General features: G+C 48.2%; 1 gene segment (V, D, J or C); it reads right to left on the minus strand.

The window, feature by feature from the left end:
• Positions 1 to 5,659: 5,659 nt before the first annotated feature.
• Positions 5,660 to 13,794, minus strand: part of LOC140428487 (Ig heavy chain V region HC-3-like) — a 30,148-nt gene continuing 22,013 nt past the window's right edge. The window contains 1 exon segment of the V gene segment in view: positions 5,660 to 8,896. Coding sequence covers positions 8,889 to 8,896 — 8 coding nt within the window.

The following is a 13,794-nucleotide window of genomic DNA, read 5'->3' on the forward strand; positions in this document are numbered from 1 at the left end:
GAATCGGCCGCCCCACAACAACGGTGTTGCCTCCTGTTGGTAACCAGCCCCCTTCTCGTTGGCGCTTGCCTTCCCAGCCCACGCGTCCTCAGAGGTCGAAGGCAGGCGACCTTTGATGTGCCCTCATCCTCCAGGCACAGGCCCAAAAAATAGCCACTGCTGAGCTGCCACCCTCTGATTGGTCAGTCGCTCTTTCGAGCAGGCTGCTAACTTTAATAGAATCACCATCCTGGCAACGACCACATTAAGTGGCTGCCCTCCAGTAAAATGTGGCTCCTGTGTCCCACTGCCCACCCGAACAGAATCACCCCCCCAGCCCTGTTTCAACCCCAGTGACAGGATCCATTATTAAAGATGAGATCGCGGAGTATTGGGAAGTGCATGATAAAATAGGACTGAGTCGGCACGGCTTCGTCAAGGGGAGATCGTGTCTGACAAATCTGTTAGAGTGCTTTGAGGATATAACAGGGAAGTTAGACAAAGGAGAACCATTGGACGTGATCTATTTTCATTTCCAGAAGATCTTTGACAAGTTGCCATATAGGATGCTGTTGAGGGCAGCACGGTAGCACAGTGGTTAGCACTGTCGGTTCACAGCGTCAGGGTTCCAGGTTTGATTCCCGGCTTGGGTCACGGGCTGTGCGGAGTCTGCACGCTCTCCCCATGTCTGCATGGGTTTCTTCCGGGTTCTCCGGTTTCCTCCCACTTGCCCCGAAAGACGTGCTGTTCGGTAATTTGGACATTCTCAATTCTCCCTCTGTGTACCCGAACAGGTGTTGAATTGTGGCGATTAGGGCTTTTCACAGTAACGTCATTGCAATGGAAGCCTACTTGTGATAATAACTTATTATTTTTAAAAATAATCTTTAAGAGCCCATGGTGTTCAGGGTAAGATACTGCCAGGGACAGAGGATTGGCTGACTGGCAGAAGGCAGAGAGTGGGGATAAAGGGGTCTTTTTCAGGATGGCAGCCGGTGACTAGTGGTGTGCCTCAGGGGTCGGTGCTGGGACCACAACTTTTCACAATTTACATTAATGATCTGGAAGAAGGAACTGAAGGAACTGTTGCTAAGTTTGCAGTTGATACAAAGATTTGTTTTTATAATTTAAAGTATCCAATTCATTTTTTCCAATTAAGGGGCAATTTAACGTGGCCAATCCACCTACCCTGCACATCGTTGGGTTGTGGGGGTGAAACCCACGCAAACACGGGGAGAAAGTGAAAACTCCACACGGACAGTGACCCAGAGCTGGGATTGAACCTGGGACCTCAGCGCCGTGAGGCAGCAGTGCTAACCACTGCACCACCGTGCTGCCCACAGATGATACAATGATATGCAGAGGGACAGGTAGCATTGTGGAAGCAGGGGCAGATGGATATAATGTGGGAAAGTGTGAGCTTATGCACTTTGATAGGAAGGAGGGAGGTAGAGACTATTTTATCAATGGGAAATCAGAAGCACAAAGGGACTCAGGAGCCAAGTGTAAAATGAGCTAAGTTTAATGGGCAGCTTCAGTCAGCAGTTGAGAAGGCAAATGCAATGTTCACATTCATGTCAAGAGGGCAAGAATACAAGAGCAGAGATGTACTTCTGAGGCTGTATAAGGCTCTTGTCAGACCCCATTTGGAGTATTGCGAGCAGGTTTGGGCCCCATATCTAAGGAAGGATGTGGTGGCCTTGGAAAGGGCCCAGAGGAATGCGGTGTTCTCTGTGATTCTTGTTCTGAGGATGGATGTTGTAATGTTCACAAAGATCACAGAAGCTAAGTTCATTAACAAAGCTAACATTTATTTACACTACTTAATTAAGCTTGACCATTTACTCCTGTAGTAAACAATAGTCTATTAATCTACAATCTGCACTCAACTAACACTAGTCTCTCCACTCTATCTATAACTGTACCGTCCTCCCTATCACTGCTCTCTCTCGATATCCTCCAGCTCTCTCCCAGCCCTCTCCAGAAATCTGAGAGTCAGTGCTTTATATAGTTCTGCATCTAGCTCCACCTAATGGTTAATTGTGATATGGCAATAACCCTTTGTATTATGAACATTTCCATAATGTCACATCCCCCTTTCTTTGAGAAAATAAATGGGTGAAATCCTTCATAACATTAATTTTTACAGACATATTTGAGAATGCTTTCATACAGTTAATGCTTTCAACTCATTTTGCATATCATTATTTCACTTTCAGAGTTGCCGTCGTTAGTGTTTCTCCAAATTAAATCTATTGTGTGGTTTCCTTATTCTTTTCAATCTCCTTAATGCCCTTTCAGTGTCAGAGACGTTTTCTGTTGTTTGTTCCGTTTGTGTAGTCGGTACAGCAGAGTGGTTAGCACTGTTGCTTCACAGTGCCAGGGTCCCACGTTTGATTCCTGGTGTGAGTCACTGTCTGGGGGAGTCTGCATGCTCTCTCCATGTCTGCATGGGGTTCCTCCGGGTGCTCCAGTTTTCTCCCACAAGTCCCGAAAGACTTGCTGTTAGGTGAATTGGACATTCTGAATTCTCCCTCGGTGTACCCGAACAGGCACCGGAATGTGGCGACGAGGGGATTTTCAAAGTAACTTCAATGCAGTGTTAATGTAAGCTTACTGGTGACAATAATAAAGATTATTATACCTGCATGCTTACCTTCAATGACTGGTGTATGAGGACATCCAAGTCTCATTGCACATTCCCCTCTCCTCATTTATGGCCATTCAGATAATAGTCTGCCTTCTTGTTTTTGCTACCGAAGTGGATAACCTCGCATTTCTCCAAATTATACAGCATCTGCCATTCATTTGCCCACTCACTCAACCTGTCCAAATCACACTGACGTATCTCTGCATCCTCCTCACAGCTCACCCTCCCACCCAACTTGGTGTCAGCTGCAAATCTGTAGATCTGACATTTTGTTCCTTCATCTCAATCATTGATATATATTGTGAATAGCTGGGGTCCCAGCACTGATCCCTGCGACACCCCATGAGTCACTACTTGCCGATTTGATAAAGACCCGTTCGTTCCTAGCCTTTGTTTCCCGTCTGCCAACCAGTTTTGTATCCATCTCGATACTCTATCCCTAATCCTATGCACTTAATTTTACACTAATCTCTTATGCGGGACTTCGCCAAAAGCCTTCTGTAAGTCCGAATAAACCACATCCACAGGCTCCCCCTTGTCATCTCTACTACCTACATCCTCGAATAATTCTGGTAGATTTGTCAAGCACGATTTCTCTTTCGTAAATCCATGCTGACTCCGTCCGACCCTGCCACAGTTTTCTAAGTGCTCTGCTATAAAATCTTTGATTATGGATCCTTGAAATTTCCCCACTACTGACATCAGGCTTCCTGGTCTATAATTCCCTGTTTTCTCCCTATCTCCTTTTTTAAATAGGGGAGTTACATGAACTACCCTCCAACCTGCAGGAACTATTGGGGAGTCTATAGAATCCCGGAAGATGACCACCAATGCATCCACTATTTCTAGAGCCGCTTCTTTAAGTTCTCTGGAATGTAGATTCTCAGGCCCTGGGGATTTATCAGCCTTCAATCCCATCAATTTCTCCAACACTATTTCTCTACTCATATTGATGTCCTTCAGTTCCTCCCTGTTACTAAACTCTGCATTCCCCAACATTCCTGGTATCCGATTTGTGTCCTCATTTGTGAAGACAGAACAAAAGTATGTGTTTAGTTGCTCAGCTATTTCTTTGCCCCTGTTGTAAATTCCCCTGTTTCTGACTGTAAGGGACCTACATTTGCCTTCACCAATATTTTTCTCTTCATGCACCTAAAGAAACTGTCACAGTCAGTTTGTATGTTCCCCCATGTACTCTATTTTCCCCTTCGTAATCAATCCCTTGGTCCTTCTTTGCTGGGAGTGTCCAGAATACGGGAAAGGGAGAGGGTGAGGGAGAGGACTGGAAATCCACCAAGAATGGAGGGGTATGAATGAGAGAGAGGAAGAAAGAATATTTAATGGATTCTCCCATTAACCCATCCATGGAAACACAGGAAGTGAAGGAAGAGAAAACAGAAAACATCTAGAATATAAACATCAAATAACAACAGTAAGAAGTTTTACAACACCAGGTTAAAGTCCAACAGGTTTGTTTCGATGTCACTAGCTTTCGGAGCGCTGCTCCTTCCTCAGGTGAATGAAGAGGTTCATTCCAGTGCTCATCCCAGTCCAACGCCGGCATCTCCACATCAAATAACAGGGAAGCGACAGAGATAGTGCCAGTGATAAGGAGCTCACACAGACAGTAAGGTACAGCTCATACCCTATATTGTTTTGTGATGAGCTCATTAACTGTTCTGTTACTAATGTGTGAGTAACACACGTTTCCTGATGTCACACTAACTTCTATTGTTCTAGTTTCTGATCTAGACGGGGGTTTTCAAATAGCGACATTTCCCATTCTGCCATCCAAAGTGTAGGTGGGTATCACATCCCCACCAACACCACACCCATTTCACACTCCATTGAGCACTGATTGGCTGGAGGTGGGACCTCCGCCCCTCACCCGGGAAGAAGTCCCGCCTTAGACAGCTGCTGGCTAATCTGCTGGCTGGGCCCAGATGCCTGCAGCGCCAGAGGCTGATGTGGACAGAAGTGGAATTGCATGCAGTACCTGGGGACGAGGTCCTGGGAAAACAGGTAAAGGGACATTTTCAGAGAATTAAGGTGGGGAGAGTAGGGAAGGTGGAGGGGAGAACAAAGAACAAAGAAAATTACAGCACAGGAACAGGCCCTTCGGCCCTCCCAGCCTGCGCCGATCCAGATCCTTTATCTAAACCTGTCTTCTATTTTCCAAGGATCTACTTCCCTCTGTTCCCCGCCCGTTCATATATCTGTCTAGATGCATCTTAAATGATGCTATCGAGCCCGCCTCTACCACCTCTGCTGGCAAAGCGTTCCAGACACCCACCACCCTCTGCGTAAAAACTTTCCACGCACATCTCCCTTAAACTTTCCCCCTCTCACCTTGAAATCGTGACCCCTTGTAATTGACACCCCCACTCTTGGAAAACGCTTGTTGCTATCCACCCTGTCCATACCTCTCATAATTTTGTAGAGTGGAGAGTGGGGGATTGGGGTGTTGAGTGAGAGGCCATGGGGTGGGGGAGGTACAGGAATATTCAGCAGCAACCGGTCCTTAAGGGGAGGGCACACAAAGTTACAGTTGGCTTCTGATAGAGGCCCCTCCTCACCGCGGGACCCACCCCCCAAACCCCCATTTTCGACCGAGACCCAAACATATTTGGGCTTCTCCCATTGGTGCGAAACCCTCCAATTGAAGCTGGGCGTTAAATGGCCCTTGTGGTCAATAATTGGCTACTTAAGGGCCTGACTTGGGGAAAGGGTGAGCGGCCTCCCCGGTCCCAGTGTAAAATGGCCGAGAGGTCAGGGTGCGCGGGAACCCAACGGGAAGTCCATTTGTGCTGTTTCACATTCACCCCTCGCCTAAAAATGCCCCAGTGTGAAAGCCAGGCCCTTATTTGCATGGTCGCATCCTGCTGATTGGCTGGTTGGAGATGGAGAAACACTTCAAACAAAAGTGAGAGAAACAATCGGAAATTACCGGCAAAAACCTCCAGAAACATCTCACACTGCAGACCAGCCAAGAATAAACAATTAAAAATAAACCCAGCCAATCACACAAAACAGTTTCTCCACCATTTTATTTATCAGTATATAATATTTCCTGTGTATACAATCAACATTTTAATATCAAACTCTCAAAAAATATTTCTCCAATAATGTGGATAAATTTATCCCAAGTATTTTTCCTTAATTTCTTTCTTTCCTAATCCTAGTGAATCTGTGACACTGGGCCCACTGCAGGCTGTGTACTGACAGTATTCCCAATGTTCCGATAGGTGACACATTCCAATGAATGGATGATGAAGGAATGGCTGATATAAACAATCTGGATGGTGTGTGACTGGGAGCTAACTTGGAATTGAAGATGTTGCCACAATGATGCTGCTGCTGTGTTTCTTGGTGGTAGAGAAACCAGGGGAGGGCAGTGTGTCCCAAATAACCTTCAGCGAGCTGCTGCGGTGCATCGTGTAGACCAGCCACCAGAGTGCGCTGCTGGTGGAAATGGGAAACACCACCAACCCCCAGTGAACTGCTCTGTCCCCACCGGTGCCCAGATTCTCAAATGTTGCTGCAGGCTGACCCACCCAGGCAAGGAGCAAGTGTTCAAGTGCACATCTAACCTGCCTTTTAGATTGTGAGGAAGCTGTGAGGGGTTAGAAGGTGAACCAGTTGTCCCAGATGAATGGCTGTTAACCAGGTCTAATTGTAGACCAGCATCAGCTTCATCATGAGCAGGGGTGGAGGGCGAGTGTGAAATGATCAGCAAATACCCTCCTTATTGACACAGATCCAGGAGATTATTGAAGCAGCGGAAGATGGCTGAGCCTAGGAGACAACTCTGATGTCCTGGAGTTGTGGTAATTGGCCCTTTGACCACATTTGAATTCCGTTCTGCAAACGCTCCTTGGCGCTATCATCAGCTGATTTCAAATTGGTCACCAACCCAGTCCGGCTCCGAAATCTCCAGTGATCTCTGGCCACTCGCCACAGCACCGTGTCCCATTCAAACCCCTTCCCAGGGATCCAGGAGGAGGCAGAGCACAGGTTTCTCTCCATCACCGGGGCCTCTAGAATTGAGCCCAGACTAATCCATACCTCAACAATCTCTCCACAATCCACACTGACACCCAGGAGAAAGGATTAGTCACTGACCAATATTTCACAATTATTAGTCCTTAATACTGCAAAGCAAAACCAACCGTTACAAATACTTCGCTCAATGAAAGGACATGATCAATGCAATGTGCTTTTATGACAGAAATGGTTTTGGCAATATTCACAAAGCAAATGTCTTATTAGGCAAATTACAGACTTCATTCCATGAACAATGCTCTCAACACAGTGTCGCATTTGGGAAATTTCAGTCTCTGCAGTAATATCAGGGTCAGAGTGTCCAGTAATATCAGGGTCTGAGTGTCCAGTAACATCAGGGTCTGGGAGGGTCTGAGTGTCCAGTAACATCAGGGTCTGAGTGTCCAGTAATATCAGGGTCTGAGTGTCCAGTAATATCAGGGTGTGAGTGTCCAGTCATATCAGGGTCTGGGTGCCCAGTAATATCAGGGTCTGAGTGTCCAGTAATATCAGGGTCTGAGTGTCCAGTAATATCAGGGTCTGAGTGTCCAGTAATATCAGGGTCTGAGTGTCCAGTAATATCAGGGTGTGAGTGTCCAGTAATATCAGGGTCTGAGTGTCCAGTAATATCAGGGTCTGAGTGTCCAGTAATATCAGGGTCTGGGTGTCCAGTAATATCAGGGTCTGAGTGTCCAGTAATATCAGGGTCTGAGTGTCCAGTAATATCAGGGTCTGAGTGTCCAGTAATATCAGGGTCTGGGTGTCCAGTAATATCAGGGTCTGAGTGTCCAGTAATATCAGGGTGTGAGTGCCCAGTAATATCAGGGTGTGAGTGCCCAGTAATATCAGGGTCTGAGTGTCCAGTAATATCAGGGCCTGAGTGTCCAGTAATATCAGGGTCTGAGTGTCCAGTAATATCAGGGTCTGGGTGTCCAGTAATATCAGGGTCTGAGTGTCCAGTAATATCAGGGACTGAGTGTCCAGTAATATCAGGGTCTGAGTGTCCAGAAATATCAGGGTCTGAGTGCCCAGAAATATCAGGGTCTGAGTGTCCAGTAATATCAGGGTCTGAGTGTCCAGTAATATCAGGGTCTGGGAGGGTCTGAGTGTCCAGTAATATCAGGGTGTGAGTGTCCAGTAATATCAGGGTCTGGGAGGGTCTGAGTGTCCAGTAATATCAGGGTGTGAGTGTCCAGTAATATCAGGGTATGGGAGGGTCTGAGTGTCCAGTAATATCAGGGTGTGAGTGTCCAGTAATATCAGGGTCTGGGAGAGTCTGAGTGTCCAGTAATATCAGGTCTGAGTGTCCAGTAATATCAGGGTGTGAGTGTCCAGTAATATCAGGGTGTGAGTGTCCAGTAATATCAGGGTGTGAGTGTCCAGTAATATCAGGGTCTGAGTGTCCAGTAATATCAGGGTGTGAGTGTCCAGTAATATCAGGGTCTGAGTGTCCAGTAATATCAGGGTCTGAGTGCCCAGTAATATCAGGGGTGTGAGTGCCCAGTAATACCAGGGTGTGAGTGTCCAGTAATACCAGGGTGTGAGTGTCCAGTAATATCAGGGTGTGAGTGTCCAGTAATATCAGGGTCTGAGTGTCCAGTAATATCAGTGTCTGAGTGCCCAGTAATATCAGTGTCTGAGTGTCCAGTAATATCATGGTCTGAGTGTCCAGTAATATCAGGGTCTCGGAGGGTCTGAGTGTCCAGTAATATCAGGATGTGAGTGTCCAGTAATATCAGGGTCTGAGTGTCCAGTAATATCAGTGCCTGAGTGCCCAGTAATATCAGTGTCTGAGTGTCCAGTAATATCATGGTCTGAGTGTCCAGTAATATCAGGGTCTGAGTGTCCAGTAATATCAGGGTCTGGGAGGGTCTGAGTGTCCAGTAATATCAGGATGTGAGTGTCCAGTAATATCAGGGTCTGAGTGTCCAGTAATATCAGGGTCTGAGTGTCCAGTAATATCAGGGTCTGGGATTTACGATCTCGCTCTGATATTGTTGAGCGATTGAAGCCGTTGAAATGTACAGGAAAGGCAGAGATGATTGTGATTGGGTGAGGTTTTGGTGACTGCTGCTTGTCCCACTGGTTAATTGTTGCTGGTTTTGAGGTTTAAGAATGTTGAACAACAGCATACTCCACTGTGCTTTCAGTCAGTGATACTGCCGGCTGCCTGGTGCCTGGGCAATGGAATCGAAGCTCAGCATATTTGCATTCCCCTTCACCTGACTGTAATCCAATAGAAATATTGATCAGTATTTATTTCCACACAGAATGAAAGAATGTCTGTCAACAGATCAAATGGTATTATTATTAATAACTGAATGATTTCTTCTTCTTTGCCTTTCTCACTGGAAGATGCTGACAGGCCGCTGGGATGTGCTTTTTATTGACTCTTGTCGCTCTGCTACAGCTGTGAATTTGTACACAGTGTGGTAAACCACAGTGTGGTAAACCACTGTGTTCTGATATTAGAGGTTGTACGGTCGAACCTGCACTACAGGTTCACTTGCGGCCCCTGCATGCTAGCCACGCCCAGGAGGTGGGTTATAAATATGCGTGGCCTCCAGCTCGCAGCCATTTCACCAGCTGCTGTGGGAGGCCTCACATCTGATACTAATAAAGCCTCAGTTTGGATTCAAGTTTGTCTCCAGTCAAATTGATCGTGCTTCAATTTATTAGTATAAGATTCAGAAGATGGACCTCCGGATTAAACCAGATCGCCTGCAGCTGGATCCACACTCAAGCGATGCCAGAAATGACTTCCAGCACTGGCGAGCTTGTTTTGAAGCGTATATCAACGCGGCGCCGACCCTTGTTCCAGAGGCTCAGAAGATCCAAATCTTGTACTCCAGACTCAGCTCCAAAGTCTTCCCGCTGATCCAGGATGCGCCCAATTATGCTGATGCCATGACTCGACTCAAAGAAAATTATGAACAGAAGACGAACACGCTCTTCGCCAGACACGCGCTGGCAACACCTACCTGGTGAGTCAATCGAGGACTTCTGTAGGGCCCTGATCCACTAGTTCGGGACTGTGTCTGCCAGGACATTACAGCTAAGGAACACTCAGATCTCCTTATGCAGGACGCTTTTGTGACTGGGATTGGGTCTGATGTTATCAGGCAGCCACGGCTCGCCTCCATGGCAATCGACCAGTCCCGACCACATAATCTGACCAACGCATCCACCAGCGTGAACATCAACGGCCTGTGACCTCCTGCCTACTGGACTCCGGGAGCACCGAAAGCATTGTACACCCAAATACAGTCAGGCGCAGCTCCCTTAAGGTACACCCTACCAATCAAAAATCTCCCTGGCCTCCGGATCCCATCACATAGCGATCTGGGGGTACTGCATGGTCACGCTCACAGTCCAAGGCGTAGAGTTCCACGGCTTTCGCCCCTACATCCTCCTTAACCTCTGCGCTGCACTTATCCTCGGCCTGGACTTCCAGTGCAACCTCCAGAGCCTGACCCTTAAATTCGGCGGACCCTTACCACCCCTCACTGTGTGCGGCCTCGCGACCCTAAAGGTCGATCTTCTTTCCCTCTTTGCCAATCTAACTCCAGATTGCAAACCCGTCGCCACCAGGAGCAGACGGTACAGCACCCAGGATAAGGCCTTCATCAGGTCCAAGGTCCAGCGGTTGCTTCGGGAAGGCGTCATCGAGGCCAGCAACAGCCCCTGGAGAGCCCAAGTGGTTGTGGTTAAGTTTGGGGAGAAAATCCGAATGGTCATGGACTACAGACAGACCATCAACAGGGACACGCAGCTCAACGCGTACCCCCTCCCACGCATATCTGACATGGTTAACCAGATTGCACAGTACCAGGTCTTCTCAACGGCGGACCTGAAATCCGCTTACCACCAGCTCCCCATCCGTAAATCGGACCGGCCATACACCGCCTTCGAGGCAGACGGCTGTCTATATCACTTCCTTAGGGTCCCCTTCGGCGTCACCAACGGGGTTTCAGTCTTCCAAAGGGAGATGGACCGAATGGTCGACCGGTACGTTTTGCGGGCCACGTTTCCGTACCTAGACAATGTGACCATCTGTGGCCATGACCAGCAGGACCACGACGCCAACCTCGCTAAATTTCTCCGCACCGCCACTCTCCTCAACCTCACGTATAACGAGGAGAAGTGTGTGTTCCGCACAAACCGCTTAGCCATCATCGGCTACGTGGTCCAGAACGGAGTTCTGGGGCCCGATCCCGACCGCATGCACCCCCTCATGGAGCTCCCCCTCCCCCACTGCCCCAAGGCCCTCAAACGTTGCCTGGGGTTCTTCTCATATTACGCTCAGTGGGTCCCAAACTATGCGGACAAGGCCCGCCCACTCATACAGTCCACTCATTTCCCCCTGACGGCTGAGGCCCAACAGGCTTTCGCCCGGATCAGAGCTGATATTACCAAAGCTGGAATGCACGCTGTAGCCGAAACACTTCCTTTCCAAGTAGAAAGCAAGGCAGCGGACGTCGCCCTTGCCGCCACCCTCAACCAGGCAGGCAGGCCCGTGGCATTCTTTTCCCGTACCCTCCATGCCTCTGAAATTCGGCACTCATCTGTCGAAAAAGAGGCCCAGGCTATCATTGAGGCTGTGCGACATTGGAGCATTACCTGGCCGGCAGGCGATTCACTCTCCCCACTGACCAACAGTCGGTAGCCTTCATGTTCAACATCACACAGCGGGGCAAGATCAAAACTGATAAAATCTTGCGGTGGAGAATCGCGCTCTCCACCTATAATTACAAGATGAAGTATCGCCCCGGCAAACTCAACGAGCCCCCAGATGCCCTATCCCGAGGTACATGTGCCAGCGCACAAGTAGACCGACTCCGGACCCTGCACGACAGCCTTTGTCACCCAGGGGTCACTCGGTTGTACCATTTCATTAAGGCATGAAATCTGCCCTACTCCGTCGAGGAAGTAAGGACAATCACCAAGGACTGCCAGGTCTGTGCGGAGTGCAAGCCGCACTTCTACTGGCCGGACCGCGCGCACCTGGTGAAGGCCTCCCGCCCCTTTGAACGTCTCAGCCTGGATTTCAAAGGCTCCCTCCCCTCCTCCGATCGACACACACATTTCCTCAGTGTGATCGATGAATACTCCCTGTTTCCCTTCGCCATCCCATGCCCCGACTTGACGTCTGCCACCGTCATTAAAGCCCTTAATTCTATCTTCACTCTGTTCGGCTTCCCCACCTACATCCACAGTGACAGGGGATCCTCATTCATGAACATAGAACATAGAACATAGAAAATACAGCACAGAACAGGCCCTTCGGCCCACGATGTTGTGCCGAACCTTTGTCCTAGATTAATCATAGATTATCATTGAATTTACAGTGCAGAAGGAGGCCACTCGGCCCCTTGAGTCTGCACCAGCTCTTTGAAAGAGCACCCTACCCAAACTCAACACCTCCACCCAACACCAAGGGCAATTTGGACATTAAGGGCAATTTATCATTGGCCAATTCACCTAACCCGCACATCTTTGGACTGTGGGAGGAAACCGGAGCACCCGGAGGAAACCCACGCAGACACGGGGAGGACGTGCAGACTCCGCACAGACAATGACCCAAGCCGGAATCGAACCTGGGACCATGGATCTGTGAAGCAATTGTGCTATCCACAATGCTAACGTGCTGCCCTTAAGAACAAATAAATCTACACTATATAATTTTACCGTAATCCATGTACCTATCCAACAGCTGCTTGAAGGTCCCTAATGTTTCCGACTCAACTACTTCCACAGGCAGTGCATTCCATGCCCCACTACTCTCTGGGTAAAGAACCTACCTCTGATATCCCTCCTATATCTTCCACCTTTCACCTTAAATTTATGTCCCCTTGTAATGGTGTGTTCCACCTGGGGAAAAAGTCTCTGACTGTCTACTCTATCTATTCCCCTGATCATCTTATAAACCTCTATCAAGTCGCCCCTCATCCTTCTCCGCTCTAATGAGAAAAGGCCTAGCACCCTCAACCTTTCCTCATAAGACCTACTCTCCATTCCAGGCAACATCCTGGTAAATCTTCTTTGCACCTTTTCCAGAGCTTCCACATCCTTCCTAAAATGAGGCGACCAGAACTGTACACAGTCCTCCAAATGTGGCCTTACCAAAGTTTTGTACAGCTGCATCATCACCTCACGGCTCTTAAATTCAATCCCTCTGTTAATGAACGCGAGCACACCATAGGCCTTCTTCACAGCTCTATCCACTTGAGTGGCAACTTTCAAAGATGTATGAACATAGACTCCAAGGTCTCTCTGCTCCTCCACAATGCCAAGAACTCTACCGTTAACCCTGTATTCCGCATTCATATTTGTCCTTCCAAAATGGACAACCTCACACTTTTCAGGGTTAAACTCCATCTGCCACTTCTCAGCCCAGCTCTGCATCCTATCTATGTCTCTTTGCAGCCGACAACAGCCCTCCTTACTATCCACAACTCCACCAATCTTCGTATCGTCTGCAAATTTACTGACCCACCCTTCAACTCCCTCATCCAAGTCATTAATGAAAATCACAAACAGCAGAGGACCCAGAACTGATCCCTGCGGTACACCACTGGTAACGGGGATCCAGGCTGAATATTTGCCATCCACCACCACTCTCTGACTTCTATCGGTTAGTCAGTTCGTTATCCAACTGGCCAAATTTCCCGCTATCCCATGCCTCCTTACTTTGTGCAGAAGCCTACCATGGGGAACTTTATCAAATGCCTTACTAAAATCCATGTACACTACATCCACTGCTTTACCTTCATCCACATGCTTGGTCACCTCCTCAAAGAATTCAATAAGATTTGTAAGGCAAGACCTACCCCTCACAAATCCGTGCTGACTATCCCGAATCAAGCAGTGTCTTTCCAGATGCTCAGAAATCCTATCCTTCAGTACCCTTTCCATTACTTTGCCTACCACTGAAGTAAGACTAACTGGCCTGTAATTCCCAGGGTTATCCCTAGTTTCTTTTTTGAACAGGGGCACGACATTCGCCACTCTCCAATCCCCTGGTACCACCCCTGTTGACAGTGAGGACGAAAAGATAATTGCCAACGGCTCTGCAATTTCATCTCTTGCGTCCCATAGAATCCTTGGATATATCCCGTCAGGCC

The sequence above is a fragment of the Scyliorhinus torazame genome, chromosome 1 (genome assembly GCF_047496885.1).
Source record: "Scyliorhinus torazame isolate Kashiwa2021f chromosome 1, sScyTor2.1, whole genome shotgun sequence".
In the NCBI taxonomy this organism is placed as follows: domain Eukaryota; kingdom Metazoa; phylum Chordata; class Chondrichthyes; order Carcharhiniformes; family Scyliorhinidae; genus Scyliorhinus; species Scyliorhinus torazame.